The 22,121-nt window shown below is 40.2% G+C and overlaps 2 protein-coding genes across 2 annotated transcripts; one reads left to right on the forward strand and one right to left on the reverse strand.

Moving 5' to 3' along the window:
* Positions 1 to 263: 263 nt before the first annotated feature.
* LOC135708548 (transmembrane protein 135-like) lies at positions 264 to 9,241 on the reverse strand. Its single transcript, XM_065230650.1, has 6 exons — positions 8,746 to 9,241; positions 2,065 to 2,219; positions 1,193 to 1,996; positions 988 to 1,128; positions 758 to 924; positions 264 to 693 (listed from the first exon to the last, which is right to left on the reverse strand). The coding sequence occupies exons 2-6, from the start codon at positions 2,209 to 2,211 to the stop codon at positions 579 to 581; spliced, it is 1,374 nt and encodes a 457-aa protein (XP_065086722.1). The 5' UTR covers positions 2,212 to 2,219; positions 8,746 to 9,241; the 3' UTR covers positions 264 to 578.
* Positions 9,242 to 12,788: 3,547 nt separating this feature from the next.
* LOC135708529 (sodium channel protein Nach-like) lies at positions 12,789 to 14,394 on the forward strand. The gene is made up of 6 exons (XM_065230635.1): positions 12,789 to 12,895; positions 12,958 to 13,519; positions 13,580 to 13,859; positions 13,917 to 13,970; positions 14,033 to 14,212; positions 14,285 to 14,394. Exons 1-6 carry the CDS (start codon positions 12,789 to 12,791, stop codon positions 14,392 to 14,394), a joined length of 1,293 nt encoding a protein of 430 aa, XP_065086707.1.
* Positions 14,395 to 22,121: the final 7,727 nt, after the last annotated feature.

Here is a 22,121-nt window from a genome sequence, read left to right on the forward strand (position 1 = left end):
TACCACCCCGACAGTATGCTCATTGTACCCCAGCTGTATTATTTCGGTTACAAAACGAATATTTAAAAAATCTTCTTTCATAAGATTCAAAAGTTTACTCAATTTGTATTCATGATGTAAACAGGGCTTGAAACAATCAATTTGGTTAAGAATCATTCGAATTTCAATAAGTGATGATTTTCTTAATGTGTCCAAACTGCCCCACTTTCCTCTAAGTGATTCTGTGATATAATCGACAAAAAGATAAACGTCGCACACACTCCTTTCATTGACAATATTTTATTGAAAACAAGGTAAAATTCAACATATCAAATAGAAGTTTTCTTATTGATCGCATTCTCGGCACAGTACGGAATTCTTTTTTCTGCCTCAGAAATATCACTGCTCTATATTTTCCACCATATCATCCATATCTATCTAGTGCAATTCCATTGCAAACCAAAGCATATTGTACGTTTCCCGACAACCCCCCGAATATTTTGTGCACTATTATTTGCGAATCAAACTTTCAATCTCATTCTCTCTTTAAGGCAGGGCGCCCCAATGGCCGTAAGAAATTGTAAGCAGTTTGTAATACTTCAAATCCTAAACTTCAACACCTGTGGAGTATTGCACAGTTTTGATACGGTCCGAATCTGACCGGTGGTGTCCAAACCGTACACATCGAATCCACTTCGATCCATCACGGAAATTCTGCAAATGTAAATGAACGGGATTTAATACAAACTAAGCGACTCATTGTAGTTCTGCGACAAACCTTCCACCCGAAATGGAGTGTAAGAACTTCCAGTAGCTAGGACGGAGCGTCATCGGTTCCAAGGTAGCCGCGTGGAAGAGCAGTGCAGTGCTCGCACAGTACAGCAGTACGGTGAAACCGGGAATCTTTGGTACGTAGCCTTTCTCGATGCCCCAGTTGTAGGACATCTGAAAATATGAATCTCAAAATAACTGTTTTCGTCCTGGAATGGAGGGTAGGATCCTGCTTACCTGGAGAGTTTTCCACATAATGTACAATGCAATTGTGGTATCCGCGTAGTATCCGAATGCAACACTGGCAATCAGTCCGCTTGGGATGGCATAAGCTGCCTTATCATCGTTTGTGATGTGCCGCAGAAGACAGGAGGATATCTACCCAGAGCAAGAACCCTAACTTGAATAACAAATAAATTTGCTTATAAACCCATGCACTCACCTTATACAGGGAAGTGAACCCTCCCAGGAACAGACCAAGCTTCAGAATCTCCTTGCTCAGGAATGTCCGCTTGAACAGCTCCGGCCTTCGTATAATCTTCCGTGCTTGGAACAGGACTTTCATGATCACCTGGATGCCCAACCCGATGGAGAACATCCGAATGCCACCAGAGAGCGTATTGTAGATGCAGCTGTGCTTGTGCCGGCACAGTTCATGCTTTGCCATATTCTTAATTTTTGATATCACATTGAGGTAGGCTTTCACGGCAGCGTGAATCATATTGTAGGACGAAGCCCGCCGAGGAGGTCGTTCACTGGAACGACTTTCCCGTCTACTATCGGCCGCTTCGTCCAATTTCATCACTTCACTGTCTCCCAGTGCAAACCGGAACACATCGAACATGGAATCTTTGTAGTCTTTTTGCCGGTTTAGTCGATAGAAATAAAGCAACGTTGCGGTGGACATTCCGAAGATCAGAATCTCCCCGTATGGAAGTGATCGCACTAGGCCTCGTGATTTCAGAATATTCCAACCGGTTTCGGTTGCCACGTTGGACACGTACAAACAGAGCAGCCCCCGGCGCGATGGACGCTCTACCAGGATCGACACAAACGCTGCTATGTACGCTGGGATGTAGGACGAGGTGTAGAAATTGTACGACCCAGTCAAGCGCCGCATGACGCACAGGAACACCGAATAGCTGAAGGCGGACATCGTTAGGAAGGCAGTCGACTGCAGCAGACCGCGGAGTGTGCGTTTCAGTTCCTCGAAGCTTGGAATGCGACCGCGCATGGCCAGCGAGAGCTGCAAGATTGTCAGTTTGGTTGAGAATGAGAAGGATCTTTTTCGGGGTGGGGTTTTAGGGGGGTTACCATATAGACGGCTGTGTAGATCCGCAGGCTGTCCTGTACTGCGACGATTAAGAATTCGGCCGAAGCTATACTGCACGAATTGGTCCATGGATGGACGTACTCCTTACAGGTAACCGGTACGGATGTAAGTTTACTGAGCACTTGCATTGTGGACGCTGGAAAGAGGGAGGGATGAAATGATATTAGTATTTATTATGGTGTCCAGCCATCAGCCATCGAGAGATTTAAACTATAGGTCTCTAGGAAGTAATTTGGAATATCATGTGGCAAAATTTGACAATAATTCATTGGATCAGAGGGGCACAATCTACAACAGTTACTAACAGACGAAGATTGTTGTTTTTTTTTTAAACTTAATTTTTATTTTTTGAAGTCTACATAGAGCTGGAATTAGGGCGCAACAGCTTCTATCGATGATTTCTAGGAACTCAAGGCACGCCCACGCAGACCAACATAACCATCTGTTAGGGGAAGTCTTTCCCCGAGATGGTCGCCTAGGTCTTTCCCTAGGCGAGTAAAAGAGGTGACACAGACGGAAGAAGAGTTAGTTTGTTTACTAAAATGAACCATGCCCATTTTGTTATGGCAAGTTTGCTATAAGAAATGCTCCTCGTATTTATTAGCGAAATTCACATCAAAAATTGATTAATTGCGTAGGAAGTCAGTTTGGCACGGCATTTGTGACCAGCGTACACCTTCCGGTCATATGAAACAGGTCAAAATCCGTCCAAATTCGCACAAAAAAAAAATTTTGTTTTGAATTTCTGTATGGCAAAGTAGTGAACTTTTCGTCAACATTAACATCAAAGAACTCACCAACACTGGGAGACCGTGAGTTCCTGCCCACCTTTCATTTTCCATCTCGAGTCCCGTGCAATATTTACTCCGCAATGTATCTCTCAATGTTCGTCCGGAACCGTGGTGGTGTGGAAGCTGCCTTCCTGCACATTCGATTGCCGTCAATGGATGGCAATCGATGTCCGTCAGTGATTGGCACTAGATTGCGGAACAGAGACCGACGTTAAATAAAGGAAAGAAGAAGAAGACGGTGATTTTTGCTAATCTAATCGCACTTATTTCAAATAGGTCCAGTGTACCAAAATTGATTAAATTTTGGATTTCGGTCCCATTTTTAATGCAGATTACGAATATGCATTTACATCAGTACCCCCAAAGAACCCAATTCTGCGATATGGCACCTAGTAACACTTTTTAGCGCCAAAAATTAAAACTAGACCTCACGTACTACGTACTCATATTTCAGAATGTGAACTCGCGGTCGCGATAGTAAACCTAGTCCAATATTCAAGCAGTAGCACCAACTACACGGCGAATGGGAACGACTCAAATTTGAATTTAGTTCACTCATAATCGCCAAAAGTGCAGGAACTCAGCGATGAGTAAAATTTGTCTCATGGTTTCCTGAGGAAAACCTAAAAAATCTGCCGGAAAATGAGAAAATTGACGAAAATTTTATTCAGTTTCGGAGTAGTACCAATAGACTGAGTGAATCCAATCTTTACTTTTCTCAAATTCAGGAATTTTTCCCTGGAAAATCCTGGAAAAACCTGGGAAAACATGAGGCAAATTAACTCATCGCTGAGTTCCTGCACTTTTGGCGATTATGAGTGAACTAAACTCAAATTTGAGTCGTTCTCATTCGCCGTGTAGGCGCAAACGTGCGACTTTTCCATATATTATCGCCTGAAAGTATCTTGGTTTCCAGCGGCCCTACTCGAACATCCTTCCTCCGTCAAGTGACATCTACCAGCTCCCAAATGCAACTACACGCTGAACCTTCCATTGTTCCCGAACAGCGGAGGTCGGACATAACGATTTACTATCAGAACGTTGGCGGTATGAACGGCCTAGTGGAAGATTATCATCTGGCCGTCATGGATCACTGCTACGACATTTTAGTTTTGACCGAAACATAGCTCAATTATCGAACCATTTCAAACTATGTCTTTGGTGCTGGCTACGAAATATTTCGCTGCGATCGAAACACGAATAATAGTAGGAAAACTACTGGGGGAGGCGTCCTTACCGCAGTTAATTCCAAGCTGAAAGCAGAAGTTATCGAGGACGATTCCTGGAACAAGGTTGAACAAATGTGGGTGGCTATTCAACTTGGTGATCGTCAATTGCTTCTCTGTGCAGTGTACATTCCTCCAGATCGAACCCGTGACTTGGAGCTTATTGACGCACATTGTCGATCCGTCTTGGCCGCTTCAGACAAAGCAGGCCCTTCCGACGAAGTTATTGTTCTTGGCGATTTTAACCTACCGGACATTGCATGGACTCCAACCCATAGTGTTTTCTTTTGTCCTGATCACGAGCGTTCATCTTTCCACGTAGGAACCATCCAGCGCCTGGACAGTTATAGTACCGCAATTCTGTCACAAATCAATGGCCTGTTGAATGAAAACAACCGCACCCTGGATCTCTGCTTTGTGAGTGCTCGTGATACAGCTTCTTTCCTCTCCACGGCACCCGAACCTTTAGTCAAGGTAGTGCATCATCACCCTGCTTTAGTTATCGTGATCGAAAATAATATTGTCCATGATTTCACCAGCACTCCAAACGCTGTGTCATATGACTTCCGTAGAGCTGACCATCGCAGTATCGTCCATGTGCTGTCTAACCTAGATTGGGAGCATATTCTAGATCCTGTAGACGTCAACATTGCTGCACAAACCTTTTCTCACGTCTTGGCATATGTCATTGACAGACACGTTTCCAAAAAGATCATCCATATCGACTCTCGCGTCCCGTGGATGACGAAAGATCTTCGCTCGTTGAAAAGAACTAAGAAGGCTGCTCTCAGAAGATTTACTAAACTCCGCACACTGCCGCTGAAATGCTACTATGTCACACTCAACCACGAGTATAAGCGGTTAAGTCGTCTCTGTTTTCAACGCTATCAAAGGAGGATTTAACGGCGGCTAAAATCACACCCGAAATCCTTCTGGAACTTCGTAAATGAGCAACGCAGGGAAGTCGGCTTACCCTCTTCCATGATTTTTAATGGTGAAACAAGACATTTGCAACCTGTTCTCAGCCAAATTTGCTAGTGTGTTTGAAGCCGAGCAACTCTCCGCTAATATCATTACTTCCGCGGCCAGTAATGTTCCTTTGATCAACCAAACGCTCAGCATGGTCGAAGCCACTACAGATACGATTTCTAGAGCAGCATCTAAACTTAAGACTTCAACTAAGGCTGGACCCGATGTCCGTCGATTATTCTTAAAAAGAACATCACTTGTCTTTTAGATCCACTGCACCGCATATTCCAGCTCTCTCTTTCCAGCGGCATCTTTCCGTCTTGCTGGAAGACTGCGGATATGTTTCCTGTTCATAAAAAGGGAAGTAAACGCGACGTAAACAACTACCGGGGATTCACGTCGCTGAGTGCTGTATCAAAACTTTTTGAATTGGTTGTCATAGAGTCCCTAAATGCGCATTGCAAGCAATATCTAAGTACAGATCAACACGGATTCATAACTGGGCGTTCCACAACTACGAACCTGCTGTGCCTAACGTCTTACATCACAGACAGTTTGATTGCTCGGACCCAAACGGACGTTATCTACACAGATCTTACAGCCTTCGATAAGCTGAACCACGAAATTGCGATCGCTAAGCTTGATAGGCTAGGGATCGGTGGAAATGTTTTGAGATGGTTTCGTTCATACCTCACGGAGCGCCAATTGACAGTAACTTTGGGTACTTGTCGCTCAGCAAGCTTCTGCGCAAAGTCCGGTATACCTCAGGGTAGCCATCTGGGACCATTGGTATTTCTCCTCTACTTCGACGACGTTCACCATGTTATCACAGAGCCACGATTATCGTTTGCAGACGATCTGAAAGTTTTTCTGCGCATCCGCTCACTCGCCGACTGCCGTTCTCTCCAAAATCAGATTGATATCTTTGCTGACTGGTGTAGTCTAAGCCGACTGGTGGTCAACCCAGCTAAGTGTACAGTTATTACTTTCTCACGCAAGAAACAACCGATTATTTTCAACTACAAACTACTAGGCACGACTATCGAACGGGTGCACTGCGTGAAAGACTTAGGCGTTTTTCTAGACTCAAAGCTGACATACTCACACCATATATCGTATGTCGTCGACAAAGCGTCCAGAACGCTTGGCTTTGTCTTCAAGATTACTAAGAACTTCACGGACATTTACTGCTTGAAATCGCTCTATTGCTCTCTCGTACGATCTACGTTGGAATACTGCTCTGCTGTCTGGAGCCCGAACTACAATAATGGGGCCGAGCGAATTGAATCTGTGCAACGACGTTTTCTTCGCTTCGCGCTCCGTAAGCTGCCTTGGAGATACCCACTTCGTCTTCCAAGCTACGAGAATCGCTGCCAATTGATCAATATCGAGCCCTTACGTATCCGAAGAGATGTTTTCAGAGCCTTAACCGTCGCCGATACTCTGCAAGGAAGAATCGACTGCGAAGCAATTCTGCAACAAGTGAACATTAATGTTCAACCTCGATCACTACGCAACAGTCTTATGCTGAGACTTCCACTTCTTCGAACTAATTATAGCATAGGGAGCGCTATTTACGGCTTGCAGCTAATGTTCAACCGAGTAGCGTCGATGTTCGATTTCCACTTGCTTCGCCGAAGATTCTCTGCCTTTTTTGCTTACCGAAGGCGCTTGATCCCCAACAGCTAAGTGTAAAATTTAAGACTTATAAATTTTTAGTAACTTGACAATGCTTTCCTAGTTATTTTCGTTTGTAACTGTAGTATATGTATGTAGTCTGTATAATCTGTACTTTTTTTACAACACATCATTGGTACTATTTCTAGTCTGTTGATGCAACCATAACAAATAAACAAATAAACAAATATATAGTTTTGGGATTCCACTCTCTCTCTCTCTGTACCACAGAGAATGCCTCTGTAAGTTTTCATACTCCCTTGTCATGCCAAGGCTAATAAAATAGGTGCCCCATAACGTGGGTAGACCCTTGTTACTTTTTATGCCTTGTAGGCTCGGCTTTTTCACTCGAGGATGATCTTGAAACAAGGAAAACATGAGTTAATTAGACTTCATGTAGGGCAAAAGTTGGCTTCGGCAATACCTTAACCTATTATCGTCAGGGGGGTAAACGACGTCCTTGAGAACTCAATTTTGGCATGTGGATACATTGTGTTTCAGAGCAACTATTGGCCAAATTTGAATGCTCTAGGACTTTGTTTACCCCCCTGACGATAATTGGTTAAGGTATTGCCGAAACCAACTTTTCCCCTATGTGATTCCTAATATTCTATTCGTTGCTCCCTAGCTTGAGGTGATTAACACTAGGGTTCTGATGCATGGTCATTATCGGTTTCATTGCTTAATTTTGTTGCTAAGTAATCCAATTTTGATTGCCAAAGGGGCGCGCGCGTGTTCCAACCCTCTGAAGGGTTTAAATAGCGGGACCTTTCAATTAGAATCAATTCCTTGCGATGAAGGCAAGAATAACAACTGTATCAAAACCGAATACTTCATCATTTCTCAATAGTGGAGTAATACAACATGCACTAAACTAAGTTGGTCGCAGGGGTTCTATGTCCCGACTAGAGTAAATACAAAAGATATGGTTTTTCAACAAATTAAGTGTTATGTTTGGAATGCTTAAAAACTCTAAAAAATCTGTAGATATACAGATTAATCTGTAGTTTTGGCAACCCTACTCGGAGGAAGTCTAAGTTCCACGCTGACGACCTCTCCGCACTTCAAGACTATCGCAATTTTGCGACGACTACATACCTCATCTGAAGCTATTGAACATTCGACAATAACAAGAGGTCAGTCCTACTTTTAAATTCCACGCAAAATTTCCCAAATTCCTACACTGCACTTTGCACCCCCAACGACGAGTTGAAATGTCCCACCTATTTCAATGAAACGTGTTTTAGGTTACGTGTAAACTCGGCGATAACAATCTTTTTACTATAATCGGCCCAGGCACTGTTCCATTCAGTCATTATACACAATTCCGAACGCAGCCCTAATCACCAGCAAAGTTTGATTTATTATCGTCTCACGATAAGCCTGCGTAGGTACCTACGTAAAACCACTGATACCATTGAACACCAACCTAACTGCTTATCAGTACCAGCGCATATTTTCTATTATGGCACTGCGAGTGTTTCATTTGATTGAGCTCAAAGCGAGTTGTTATACATTGTCGTATCAATAACAAACATTTCTCCGAGTAGAAATGCGAGGCACTACTACGCTATAGAAAACCGGACTCGGGATTTTATGTAACGTAATTATTACCACCGCTATTGGTGCTCATGCTTTCCAGCCATTCTACTCGCTGGGTACAAATCACAAACATCACAAAACATATATGAAAAATGACTCTCATTAACGAGACTACTGAAAGCGAACCGAGTCGGACCGGTTAATTATTCATTCATAGTGCTTTTTTGTCTTTGGTATAAATGTAACAATTATGACGTTCCCTCACTTTAGTTCGACATTAAGGTCAGTGTGAAGAAACTTAAACCGACTGGCTCCGCCAGCTAGTTTGCATTTACTTTAATTGCAACGGAAGAGGTACTAATGGGAGGTGTAAATTTAATCATCCTCCTATTGCTCCCCAGCCAGTCAGCATTTTTTAAGCAAAACATGAAAAGAACAGCATATTGTATTTACTTACATGATCGTATGTGGTACGGTTGCAGCTTATTACGTGAAAAAGATTGATCAATCAATCGGCTCTGCAGCGCTGGAATTGAATCGATGACGATATTGTTGTTTTGCTGTTCTTGCGTCCAACGCTGACGATGTTTACAATCGAATCTACAGAATCTTCACCGATCCAGATGTGACCTCCAGTAACGGAAACAGGTCATTATTCATCGGAGCACTTATTTGCAACAAGGACTGAAACTAGTTCACACAAATCGTAAACAATGATTTGCTGCAATCACCACCAGGGCAGTTCACAGGCTCTTTAAAAAGGCTTGAAAAGAAGCAGCTGATGGATATACTGCAGCAATAAATACGATGCACCAGGAAGAGAAAAAAGTGATTTAATCCGTCAAAACAACACACGACAACACTCTTGCCACTTGGCCAACCACCGAAACCGATGAAGAAAGAGCTTCTATGAGCTTCCGAGCTCTTCCGTCGTGAACAGGTCGCAGAGGAATGAAAACAAAATCCTCGTCTCTCCGTTGCTCCGTTGTGATGTTTTGACGTTTTGCGAGTGTTTGTGTGCGTGGGAGTGACACCGTTCGAGCATAAATTGCGAGGGGTACATGAATGAGTTTACCAAATTAGAAAATTGTAATAATTAAATAGTCCATACGGTATTGGATTCATTAAGGGGTTGGAGGTAAAATGCATATTCATAATCTGCATTAGAAATGGAACCGAAATCCAAAATTTCAACAATTTTGGAACACTGGAACTATTTAAAATAATTGCATTTACATAAACAACATCACCATCTTGGCGCCCTTCGGTGGGACTGTATACACAGCAAAAAAAAAATGTAATGTCGATCAATGTAATTGGGTTCTTTAAGGGTATTGAGGTAAATGCATATTCGTAATCTGCATTAGAAATGGAACCCAAACCGAAAATTTCATCAATTTTGGTACACTGGAACTATTTTAAATAAGAATGATTACATTTGAAAAAATCAATTTATTAGCGCCCCTGGGTGTCACTTTGTATGGGAGCGAGCTGTCAGTTTGTCAGTTTAGTGTCAAACATTGATTATTTTGCTTTAAATATTGATTTAAAAATCGAGATGAAAGTGTGTGGGTTCGGAAAAAATATCGCTGTGCTCAGAAAACGAAGCTCTTTTAGATGATCTATAAAAACCGATATATTTTTCAAAATTAAAGAACCCAATTCAAGCTGATGTATGAAATAATGATGTAATAGCAAAAAAGTAGATACAATATTACATCAATGGAATCAAATCAAATTGTTCGCAAAATCGATGTACATCGTACAACGTTATATTACACAACCGATGGATTGACCTGATTGCAGCAGTTTGGATGTTATATTTAACAACTTTTTTTTTCTGTGTATATTGGCGCGAGCTGTCAATTTGTTAGTTTAGTGTCAAGCGTGTCAAGCAGTGAAGCTATTATTTAGATTATTTCACATTAAATCTGGATTTAAAAATCGAGATGAAAATCTATGGGTTCGAAAAAAATATTGTTGTGCTCAGAAAACGAAGCTCTATCAGATGATGCAAAAAATCGGTGTATTTTTCGAAGTTAAACAACCTAATTCTTGACTTTTTTATCATGATACATCCGAGGATACATCTTTGAAATTTTATATGGAACCAAGGGGTAAGTCGAGGGGGACGACTCTATCTACGATGCAAAAAAGATTGTGTTTTGCTATGGCTAGCTGCGTGCACGCTGAGTAGATAGAAAGAAGATTGATGACGATTCTGAAGATTTCCTGCAAAAAGATGATGAGCGATGCAAGTAGATGCGACGAATGAAAGAAGATTTTTCGAAGATTGATTCGCTAGCGTGAGATTTGTTGAGCATCTAAACTTGAGATTTAGATGTGTCGCCCCCCTCAGGGTAAGTCACTCAGCACATTGTGCCGAAATTAGATTCGGCACACCTTCAACACAATCTCGTAGGCATTGGATTGTTGTAAATAAAATGGCACTGCTGGACAACTGTCATTGAAGTTGTCCACAACGTTACGTGCTGTTTGACTGTATATTCAGGATCAACGTCTTAATTAATATACCAGAGGAGCTCAGACCAGTAGTTCACTTCTCGGTTCACTTCCCAACAAACAATTTTAGCTGCCGACCAGCTTATACAAGCAAAAATTAGCTGCTCAAGGCAAATTTTGGCTGTATAAGCTTATCTTCAGCTAAATTGTTAGTTGGGTTATAGATATAAATACGAAATGTAGGTTCTAGAGTGAGCTCAAGAGAAAGAGGCAGTTAATCAGACCACTTAAGTACCCTTAATTCAAATAATGCTGCTCACAAAACAAACTACAGAAGTCATATTCATGATCCTCTGCACACTAAGATTATTTTACCGAAATCTGTGAAATTTTTCCGAAATCTGAACAGTTGAACGTTCGGTAAACAGTTCGGTGATTTTTCACAGTTTTCCTGTAATTTTTCAACGAATATCTCTTTTCAGTCGCTGATTGACCGTGGCTTTTTGCATCATGAAACCCTAAAACACAGGACTTTTACTATCCAATGACCACAAAACACCAAAATTTCGCACACTTGCCACTTCCCGCGTCATTATTAATCCGATTTATCCTTGCGATTTCAAACCAAAACATTCAAGATGTCAGAAATGCCGAGTTGCCGGGATGGGTAATTTACAAACAATCGCAGCTTGCTCTATGACCGGCACAATCGGCACACTTGCGGCACACTGACGAAAAAGGTGACCCAAGATAGGTGTGCGGAGTGACCTACGTCTTGTATGGAACCCTCCTGCAAACAACACGTTGTTATGAAGAGGAAGGATATGGCTTTCATTCGGAATGGATTTTTTGGGCCGCTTGGATTAGTCCGCCATCTTGAATTTTATCAGAAAAACGTATTTTTCAATATTTTTGCAACCACCGATTTTGATACTGTGATCACCATCTGAAAGCTAAGAAAAAAATGCTGTCAGATTAAAGGGGCAATGACATTAACAATTCACAATTTTCCACGCATGACGTGCCATCAACGTCAAATCAGCGCCAGCGTTCAGTGTGCGTATGTTGTATATTTGCGTGGTTGTGTATTGTTGGTTCATTGTTTGCGTGTATGAATGCGTTCATCACCGTTGGTTTTTCTCGACGGAAGTTTGTTCTGTGTTCCAGATTCACTAAGGATGTTGAAGAATCGTGCAATTTAGCTAACCGTTTTGCAAAAACTACTCACACAAACTGAAGAAAATCTTCGAAACTTACGAAAGTGATAGCAAACCTCATGGCTTATTTTGAATCGATCTGATCTGCGACCGTTTCCAATCTCGGAGGCAAACCATGTGCAACCTGCCGTTTGAAAGTGACTCGCCTGTTGCATAATCGTTCTTCTCACTGAAGTTCTCAGCCTATGGAGGTTACAGACGACGAAGATGGGATTAACGTGGAGGAAGTATCGATGTTTGAAAACGTTGGTGATCTAGTTGGTGATAGGCTACCATAGTATCAACCGGTGGAAACTAACGATTTTAAATTGGCTCACTACTTGACTAGCCTATTGGTCCCAAGCAAATCGATTGACGTACCCCATTCTTGTCAAAATTCTAGTACTACATAGGAAAATTCACAAATATCTGTCAACACTAGAATTTCGACTATAATGGGGTACGTTAATAGATTTGCTTGAGACCAATACCCAAGTAACCATAGGCACGTTATTTCGCCTTTTTGGCTATATACGGGCCTCATCAGAACTTACAACTACTGGTATAGCCGTTGTTCTGCTGTATATAACCAAAAAGGCGAAATAACGTGCCTATGGTTACTTGGGTAGGCTAGTCAAGTAGTGAGCCAATTTAAAATCGTGTCTGTGTGACACCATAATTTGAATCCGGTGGTGTTGATTGATACAATTTACTGCCTTTCTCATTGTTAATTATCTGCATTCTATGTTTCATCAATCACCGTAATGACCACCATTTATCATTGTTTCGAAGTCGTTTGTTTCAATAAAATCACCCAGTTTCACAAAATCCACCACCAGTCATGGCGTACCAGTTCTACATATCTAAATTCTTTCAACGAGTTATCAGCAAAAGTAGCCTACATGGTGCTTATCATCTATCCGCTCCAAAGCACACTATGTTCGAAAGGTATTTATTTGAAGAAAAAAAAATCAAATTGCAGCCATCAACAACATTCTCTTGTGTTACAGATACCTATGGGGTACACTGATTGTCTCAACTGTTTTATACTCTTCATATTTGATAACGCTGTTTTGGATCCGTTACCTAACAAACCCAACTGTGATTTCCCTTGATCGGAACTATCACGAGTGGAACACGACGTTTCCAAGTATAACCGTTTGTTTCCATGATCGACTGAATACAACTGCACGGGATATCTTGATCCAACGCATGAAACCAAAAAATGCCACCAAATTTATGGAATTTTTGAACTTACTAGCCGAAACCGACATCTCCAATTTCGACCAGTTGATAGAATTCGATGAATACAGCAATTTAGATTTGGAAGCTATTCTAAACGCAGTAGTCAACCAAATCCATGTAAACGTGACACTCAGTAATGGTATGGAGGCAAAGTTCCACCGAATCATCTCGGAACTTGGAGTTTGTTACACTTTCAATTCAGCTATTCTTCGATACTTGTCTGTTGGCACAAACGTCAGCAACAATAGTTCACAAGAGCTGGTTGAAATAAGCATAATAGAGAGAGAAACAACGGCAGCTTTGAACAACTTATCATGCAATGGAAACGTGAGTTAAGCTAGGGATGGACATGTTGTGCTTATTCAAAGCAATCATAAATTATTTCAGATTTTCTACCACGGTCCTTTTGAGGTACCCACGTTTCTTAAGAAACTCGTGGTACCATCGTCAGCATCGGCATTCGTGAAAATGTCATTCAAGCCGGTTATCATAATGGCAGATGCCACAATCGAGAACCTCTACGTAAAACAGCGAAATTGTCGGTATCCTCATGAGTCAAACTTGCAACTGTTTCCGGAAATCTATTCGTACAGCTTGTGTTCGCTTGAGTGCAAGTTGACGCAATTCCTTGAAACATGTGGATGTGTGCCACATTTGTATAAGTTTGGTAAGACGATGTTGAATGTTGGAGGACATCATGGAATTATATTTTTGTCTTACATAGGTGGTTTTCCGATGTGTTCTCTAGGCAATCTTGGTTGTGTTTCGAAAAATTTGCGTAAGAAATACTTAAGGTATTCTTAATGAATATAATATAAGTAACATAGTTGAAAATTTCAGTGAAGGTTCATCAGAATGCTTCATCATGCGGATGCCTCAAGGACTGCACGTTGATCAATTTCACTCTGCAAAGCTATTTGTTGCTCGACTGGTTCAATAGTCCACTGATTAAATGGGACATAGCTGTTTCCAAAATACGATATAGTCGGCGAATAATCTTCAACTTTTCTGATGCCATGGGTAAGTTGTATGGATTGTGGAAATTTGTAACACTGAATCGTCTCTTTTAAATGTGTAAATGTTTTCTTGCAGTGTCAACTGGAGGCATAGCTGCATTATTCTTTGGAGCAAGTTTTGTCACATTGGCAGAAATCATGTTTCTCATAGTAAAAACTGCGATTACACAGGAGAAAAAAATTTGAATTTCGTTCCATCACGTAAAATCTCCCCTTGTAAAATATTGAGCTAAAGGTGGCATAAATAACGAGATAGCAACATAGCACATATAGGGAAGGATACAAATCAGGTACAAATTAGTGTACTAAAGAAGAAAAAAATTGTACAAGGTTACTGAGATTAAGCAATACTATATTTGGTGAGATATGTTGTGTGTTTATAGTGTAGAGAGATATCTAGAGAATTATACTATATACATAATATCGGTTTCGCTCCACCTCAATCCTCCCCACTCAATCGATTATAAATCAGGTCCTGATCATTCTATCAAAACTTTAGCTTACTATCCTGTTGTCGCCATCTTAAATCCTGGGTTGATCATATTTATGATCAGATTAACAGCATGATTGATTTTTGCATTAGATGTCACTAGTTAAAAAAAATTACGGCAATTTATTTTGTATTCATGGCGATGTATCAAATATTTTGATGTAAATGCAAAAAAAAACTGATATAATATTACCAACAATCAATACGAAACGACGAAATTAATGAGACAGACAAACAGCCGTAGCTCTTCATTATGGATCATCGTAAACGCATTCAATGACTGATTCGAATATTATCATCTCCACGAGTTACCTTTACATTCTAGGTTACATTAGATAAAGAGAACTTTAATCTGGACACACTGGTCAAGTAGAGGACAATAGCAACAAGGGAAAAAGAAAAAAAAATCTATATATATAAAAATGAATTTCTGTCTGTCTGTCTGATTCTTATAGACTCGGAAACTACTGAACCGATCGGCGTGAAAATTTGTATGCATGGGTTTTTGGGGCCGGGGAAGGTTCTTATGATGGTTTGAGACCCCTCCCCTCTCTGCAAGGGGGGGCTCCCATACAAATGAAACATAAATTTCTGCATAACTCGAGAACTAATAGAGCAAATGGAACCAAATTTGGCATGTGGAAGTCATAGGGGGTATCCCCTTAGATAAGAGGAGGAGGGGCTCCGTACAATATAGCATGCTTTTTTTAATCGGCGCATAAGCTCAAGCTAACATTAAATCCCAAGCAAGGCCGGGTACACTCAGCTAGTATAGAATAAAAGTCAGTCAACCAACGTAATCGCGTGCGAGGACACGTGTGTTTTGATTCAATTCGATAATATAATCCCTGGTTAATGATAAAACATTTAAAAACTAGGATAAAAATAAGTACAAATCCAGATGTAAAAACGGTCTGGATCTGCGGGTGCGACACATTCAAATCTCAATTCAAGATGGTCAGAAAATATAAAATTATCAAATCATTCTACGATAAATCCGAGCGACACATCTAAATCTCAATTTTTGATTCTTAAAAAATCTCACAGTAGCGAATCAATCTTCAGAAAATCGACTTTCATTTCTTGCATCTTCTCGCATCACCTTGCATCGCGCATCATCTTTTTGCAGGAAATCTTCAGAATCATCATCAATCTTCTTTCTATCTACTTAACGTGCGCGCAGATTGCCACAGGAAAACACAATCTTTCCTGCATCGTAGATAGAGTCGCCCCCTCGGATAAATCTTTTTTCATCTCTTGCATCTAAATCGATCTACTCGCATCGCACTCCAAGTTTTTGCAGGAAATCTTCAAAATCTTCAACAATCTTCTTTGTATCTCATAAGCATGCGTGCATCTCACAACAGTAAAGCGAAATTTTTCCTGCATCTTAGATAGAGTCACCCCGGTCTGGAAGTTGATTAAATTCGTTCGGAAAATTAAGTGGAAGTTGAAATCGAAAGACAGTAGGCTTCGTGGATTGCGTTTCATCAAAAGCTGCATAAATGAAAGCTGCACGAAAATTAAACCAAAGATGAATATGTACTACAATAAAATTCACGAAAAGGCCTACGAATTGTGAACAACAAACGGAGAGAAAACAAAGTTAACAGTGCGTGAAACGGTCTGCAAAGTTCAGTCCGTTGGAAGATAAGTGAAAATGGAAAATCTTGCCACGTCTACCCTTCCGAGGTTCGATCCCTGCGACACATCGACAGTGGGGGTTATTCCGAAAGTCGAAGTGACTTTTGTCACTAGTGAAGTGAGAAAAGTCACGTCGTGGTGACGTGACTCTCTGTGCAAATCAAATGAAGAGTCACGTCACCACGACGTGACTTTTCTCACTTCACTAGTGACAAAAGTCACTTCGACTCTCGGAATAACCCCCAGTATGTAATCACTGGAAGAAGTGGAAACGCTGTTTCAAAATTTTCCTTGAGTTAAACAATCTGATGATACCCACGCTCGTATATGCTACACTATACGGGCAGTGATATTCAGGATATATTTTTAAATCTGCGTCGAGAAGAAGAACTTATAATACCAGAAGGAAATTGAAAGGAGTGGTAGTGTCAGTTCAGGTAGACCCTACGGTGAAACCAGATCAGCAAATGCAAAATCGTATTCCAATTCCACTGCAACAGAAAGTCGCCAGATAGCCAGATTACTAGAAGAGGATGTAATCGAAAGAGCCCCACGTGATTCTTCGTGGATCTCACGAATCGTCGTTGGACCAAAGCCAGGTAACAACGATGAAGCTCGGCTGTGTGTCGACATGAGCGATGCTAACAAAGCGATTGTACCACGGTTAGAAACTAACAATTTAAAATTGGCTCATTACTTGACTAGCCTACTGGTCCCAAGTAAATCTATAACCGTACTCCATTCTAGTCGAAATTCTAGTACTACACTATGTTGGTTTTGATTAGCTATGAAAGTTTGACAGATCACGCAGAAAAAAGTATCATCGAAATAAAAATATATGAGGTAAAAATAAACGTAAACTCAGTTTGTTCTGGCCGAGGTTCTGGCCACAAAAATAAAATAGGTTGATTCAAACGTACGTTATGTTCAAAGTCATGTGATATCAATGTTTAAAATAAAAATTATTATACGTTTATTTTAAAAATATTCGAGTTGAAAATAAACGTGAATAGTTTTGTTTGATTTGACAGCTTTGTAAACAAAAATAAATATTTTTATTTTATATATGATTTTAGAGTTTATCTTAAACGTATTTAATGTTAAGAAAAAATATATATTTATTTATTATTATAAATCATCAATGCGCGATAAAATAAAACGTTCGTTTCCAATCAGCCTGACACACTCAAGCTGGAAAGACAGTTGTAGAGCAAATAAGATTCTTCCACAACACGGTAACCGCAAAATACCCAATAATGACTACAAAGTAAGCATTTTCGAGGGAGACTGGGACTACCCATTAAATGAGTAAAAATATTACCCATTTATGAGTATTTGTTACTCAAAAATGAATACTTACTATTTGTTTTTGTAGTTGTAATTACTCATAAATGGGTAAAATTTTACTCATTTAATGGGTAGTCCCAGTTTCCCTCGAAAATGCTTACTTTGTAGTCATTATTGGGTATTTTGCGGTTACCGTGAATGCAACGTTTTCGAGACATGGCATCAATGCTGGTACCCGGCGTGTGATGACTGTATAATGTCTCTACGTAGAACATCCCATCCAGGAGCCAGTCCTATCTTTCGTACAAAAATATAACTTCCAATCAGAGTATCACCACAAACGAAGTGACAGACGGAGCGGCTCGAAAACTTTGGTGACTAACCTGCTAATTCAATTTTTCAGTGTACCTCATGGCAACACCACTACTACTGGATTGTACCACATGGCAACACTACTACTGGATTGTACTAGCATTTTCACCAAATGTATTAGAATGTTTTGGTTCTATCTCTTTCACTCTACTCAAAACTGAAATGCATAAAACACTCTTTGCACACTGTCAAAGAATCATTGTACACAAAATATACTTTGTTCAAATCAAAACAAAAAAACTAACCCATCTGGTGGATGATGGCACAAGCTTCCAAGAAAATTCTATTACAGTGAACCACATTATTTTAATGGATTTCTTCGCCAGTAAGTCGTCTGTCACTTCGTTTGTGGTATCACCAGCTCCATTCTCGCTTCGTCCAGCTCTTGATCTAATCCGGTCATTACCAAAAACTTCAGATCGTGCGAAATGCCTAGTGAAATAACTACCATCTTCTGCGCCATTATTGTCTCCGCCAACCATTTCCGCTTGGCCAGCTCCCACTGGAGAATGATTCCATTCTTATTCGTCACGTACAGAAACCGATTATCGTCAGTCAAACACAGACACGGTGACAAAAGCTGTCAAATACAATGGATTTTGATATTGTTGAAATAAACATGCCTTTGAATTTAATTCAAACATAAATATTTTCATTTTAAACATGTTTTCAATTTACTTTGAATAATTAATATGTTTAGAGTATAAACATTTATATTTTTGAAATAAATGAACAAAATTCGTATCCGTGTATATTGTTGAAATAAACATGCTTTTGAAATTAATTCAAACATAAATGTTTTAGTTTTAAACATGCTTTCAATTTACTTTGAATAATTCATATGTTTAGAGTATAAACATTTATATTTTTGTTTTAAATGAATAAAATTCGTATCCGTGATAAAATGAGGGGTTCGTGGATTTTCCTATGTTTCGAGGGGTGCATCGATTAGCTTAGGACCAAAGAGAGTACTTGCAACAATCAATACGAAACTAACGATTTTAAATTGGTTCACTACTTGACTAGCCTATTGGTCCCAAGCAAATCGATTAACGTACCCCATTCTAGTCAAAATTATAGTACTACACAATGTTTGTTTTGATTCGCTATGAAAGTTTGACAGATAAAATGAGGGGTTAGTGGATTTTCCTATGTTTCGAGTGGTGAATCGATTAGCTTGGGACCGAAGATAGTACCAGAGCTGAGCCAAAAAGTTGAGCACGTTTCTTCGGGACCTTCTGGTCTTAGAGTTACCTTTATGATTTTACCACAGCATCATCCACTGCCAACGTTTGATGACATCATCTCCCATCTACACAGCTGCATAGTGTTTTCCAAAATCGACCTAAACAAGGCTTTTCATCAGCTCGAGCCATCCAAACAGGGTCGGAATTAAAAGGTAATCCGATGTGGAGCTTACCACAATTAATGTTCATGATTAGTAAACATTGCCCGCAGCTTGTGTCACTTTTCGTCTAGTGAGTTAACTCAAACCTCTTACTCCAAGAGAAGAAGGGACGAAAAAGAGCTATTTGCTACATTAGTAAAGGATTGTCTCCGGCGGAACAAGCTTACCCACAGAATAAAAGGGTAACATCCCAACAAACATTGAATGTTGAAATAGAGCTTATTTAGGGAAAAATCTCGGGAAAAATAAGCTTCTTCAGCAACAAAATAGCTTATTCAGCTGTTAATAAACTCAAATTGTTTGTTGGGATTAGCATTGGTATGGGTGACGGAAAGGCTCGAAGCGTAGCTCAGCGGATAATTATTCGAACTAATCACTGGCCATGAACTACTAAATGTTATGTTTGGGACAAACCGTAAACAATGTCATAAAATTGAAAGGTGGGCTTTAAGGTTTCAGTATTTTCGTTATTGTGTCAGGAAAATACTAGGTTTAAACCACGAAAATATTGAAAATGAAAGCAATTTTATTGGTTTGAAAATATTTATTTTATCATAGACGCATATTTTTAAAACAAAATTGTTTTACTGGTTTAACTGTTAAAAATACCTCTTGGAAGCAAATCCAAAACCATTGTCAAGAAAGCCAACAGGCCCAAATTTTTGAGTTTTTAAAGTGAGCAGCAAAAACCTCAACGGGAATAGATTCCAATATCTCTCCTTAAAGGGTGATACGGTCAAAATTTGGTCAATATCAACTTGACGTATTTCTTTCAATTTTGCATTTAAAAAACCTGAACACCCCTCATTTTGAAGGTGTGTGTGTGTAGAATGTTGCTTCTATTTTGATTTTGGAATTCACTCTTCAGTTGTCAAAATGCCGTCCAAGCAAGAAGAGCAGCGTATCAAAATTTTGCTCGCGCATCGCGAAAATCCGAGCTACTCGCACGCAAAGTTGGCAAAATCGCTAAAAGTTGCCAAATCAACCGTTACAAATGTAATTAAAGTGTTTGGGGAACGTTTGTCGACAGCCAGGAAGTCTGGATCGGGGGGAAATCGAAAACCGGAAGCCGCTGAGACGACAAAGAGAGTTGCCGGTAGTTTCAAGCGAAACCCTAACCTCTCTCTCCGAGATGCCGCAAATAAGCTGGGTGTATCGTCTACAACCGTGCATCGAGCCAAAAAACGAGCCGGACTATCGACTTACAAGAAGGTAGTGACTCCAAATCGCGATGATAAACAAAATACGACGGCCAAAGCGCGATCCCGGAGGCTGTACACGACGATGCTGACGAAGTTTGACTGCGTGGTAATGGACGACGAAACCTACGTCAAAGCCGACTACAAGCAGCTTCCGGGACAGGAGTTTTATACGGCAAAAGGAAGGGGAAAGGTAGCAGATGTTTTCAAGCACATGAAACTGTCAAAGTTCGCAAAGAAATATCTGGTTTGGCAAGCCATCTGTACCTGTGGCTTGAAAAGTAGCATTTTCATAGCTTCCGGGACTGTCAACCAAGAAATTTACGTGAAAGAGTGTTTGAATAAACGTCTGCTGCCTTTCCTGAAGAAACACGGTTGTTCCGTACTGTTTTGGCCGGATTTGGCATCTTGCCATTACGGTAAAAAGGCCATGGAGTGGTACGCCGCCAACAACGTGCAGGTGGTTCCCAAGGACAAGAACCCTCCCAACACGCCAGAGCTCCGCCCAATTGAGAAATACTGGGCTATTGTCAATCGGAACCTAAAGAAGACCAAAAAACTGCTAAGGGCGAGCAGCAGTTCAAGGCAAACTGGCTTTCTGCGGCGAAGAAGGTGGCCAAAGTGGCTGTACAAAATCTGATGGCAGGGGTCAAGCGTAAGGCCCGGCAATTCGGATTTGGAAAAGCGGAAGCCTAACTGAATATTTTTCCTGAATTTTATACTAATTGAACTTGAGAAAGAAATTTAATTTGATTTTTTAAATAAACGATTTCACCGATTTACACGCGTTTTCCCTTGACCAAATTTTGACCGTATCACCCTTTATGTACTAACATAGAGGTAATAAATAATGTTGATAATACAATTCATTTTGAAACTTTTAAAACTTGTGGCTGGAAACCTTTTGATTGGACAGTTGGCTGACTTTTATTTTGAAAGAAAAACGCTTTTTACCAAAAAGAACCAAAGATTTTTCTTTGTTTGTACCAAAAACATATAGAGTTCTCCAGATGCACAAAAGTGTGCGTGAGACCACGCGCTACCTTTTTAAGTAGTTGTGATATCGCGATACCTTTTTGGTTCTTCTTCTTCTTCATTTTTTATATATGAACGTTGGACTTAAGTGTTCGTGAGATTGCGCTTGGAGATCTCTATTCTGTAGGAAAAATTGTGTTTTGCTGTGGCTAGCTGCGCATACGCTGAGTAGATAGAAAAAGATTTATCACGATTTTGAAGATTTCCTGCAAAAAGATGATGCGCGATGCAAGAAGATGCGAGAAATGAAAGAAGATTTTTCGAAGATTTATTCGCTAGTGTGAGATTTTTTGAGCATCTAAAATTGAGATTTAGAGTGTCGCCCCCTTGGGTTTTTGATAAAAAATTTCAAATCTTCGTTCATACTTATTTAAACAACTTTTTGACCATATGAAGGTTGCGCCATGCTGTATGGTAGTGTTGGAATCAAAATTGACAGCTTACAATAATCCATTGGATTCCAAGGATTCCAAGCTTC

The sequence above is a fragment of the Ochlerotatus camptorhynchus genome, unplaced genomic scaffold (genome assembly GCF_037179485.1).
Source record: "Ochlerotatus camptorhynchus isolate MF236.1 unplaced genomic scaffold, CSIRO-AGI_Acam_v1.1 ptg000330l, whole genome shotgun sequence".
In the NCBI taxonomy this organism is placed as follows: domain Eukaryota; kingdom Metazoa; phylum Arthropoda; class Insecta; order Diptera; family Culicidae; genus Ochlerotatus; species Ochlerotatus camptorhynchus.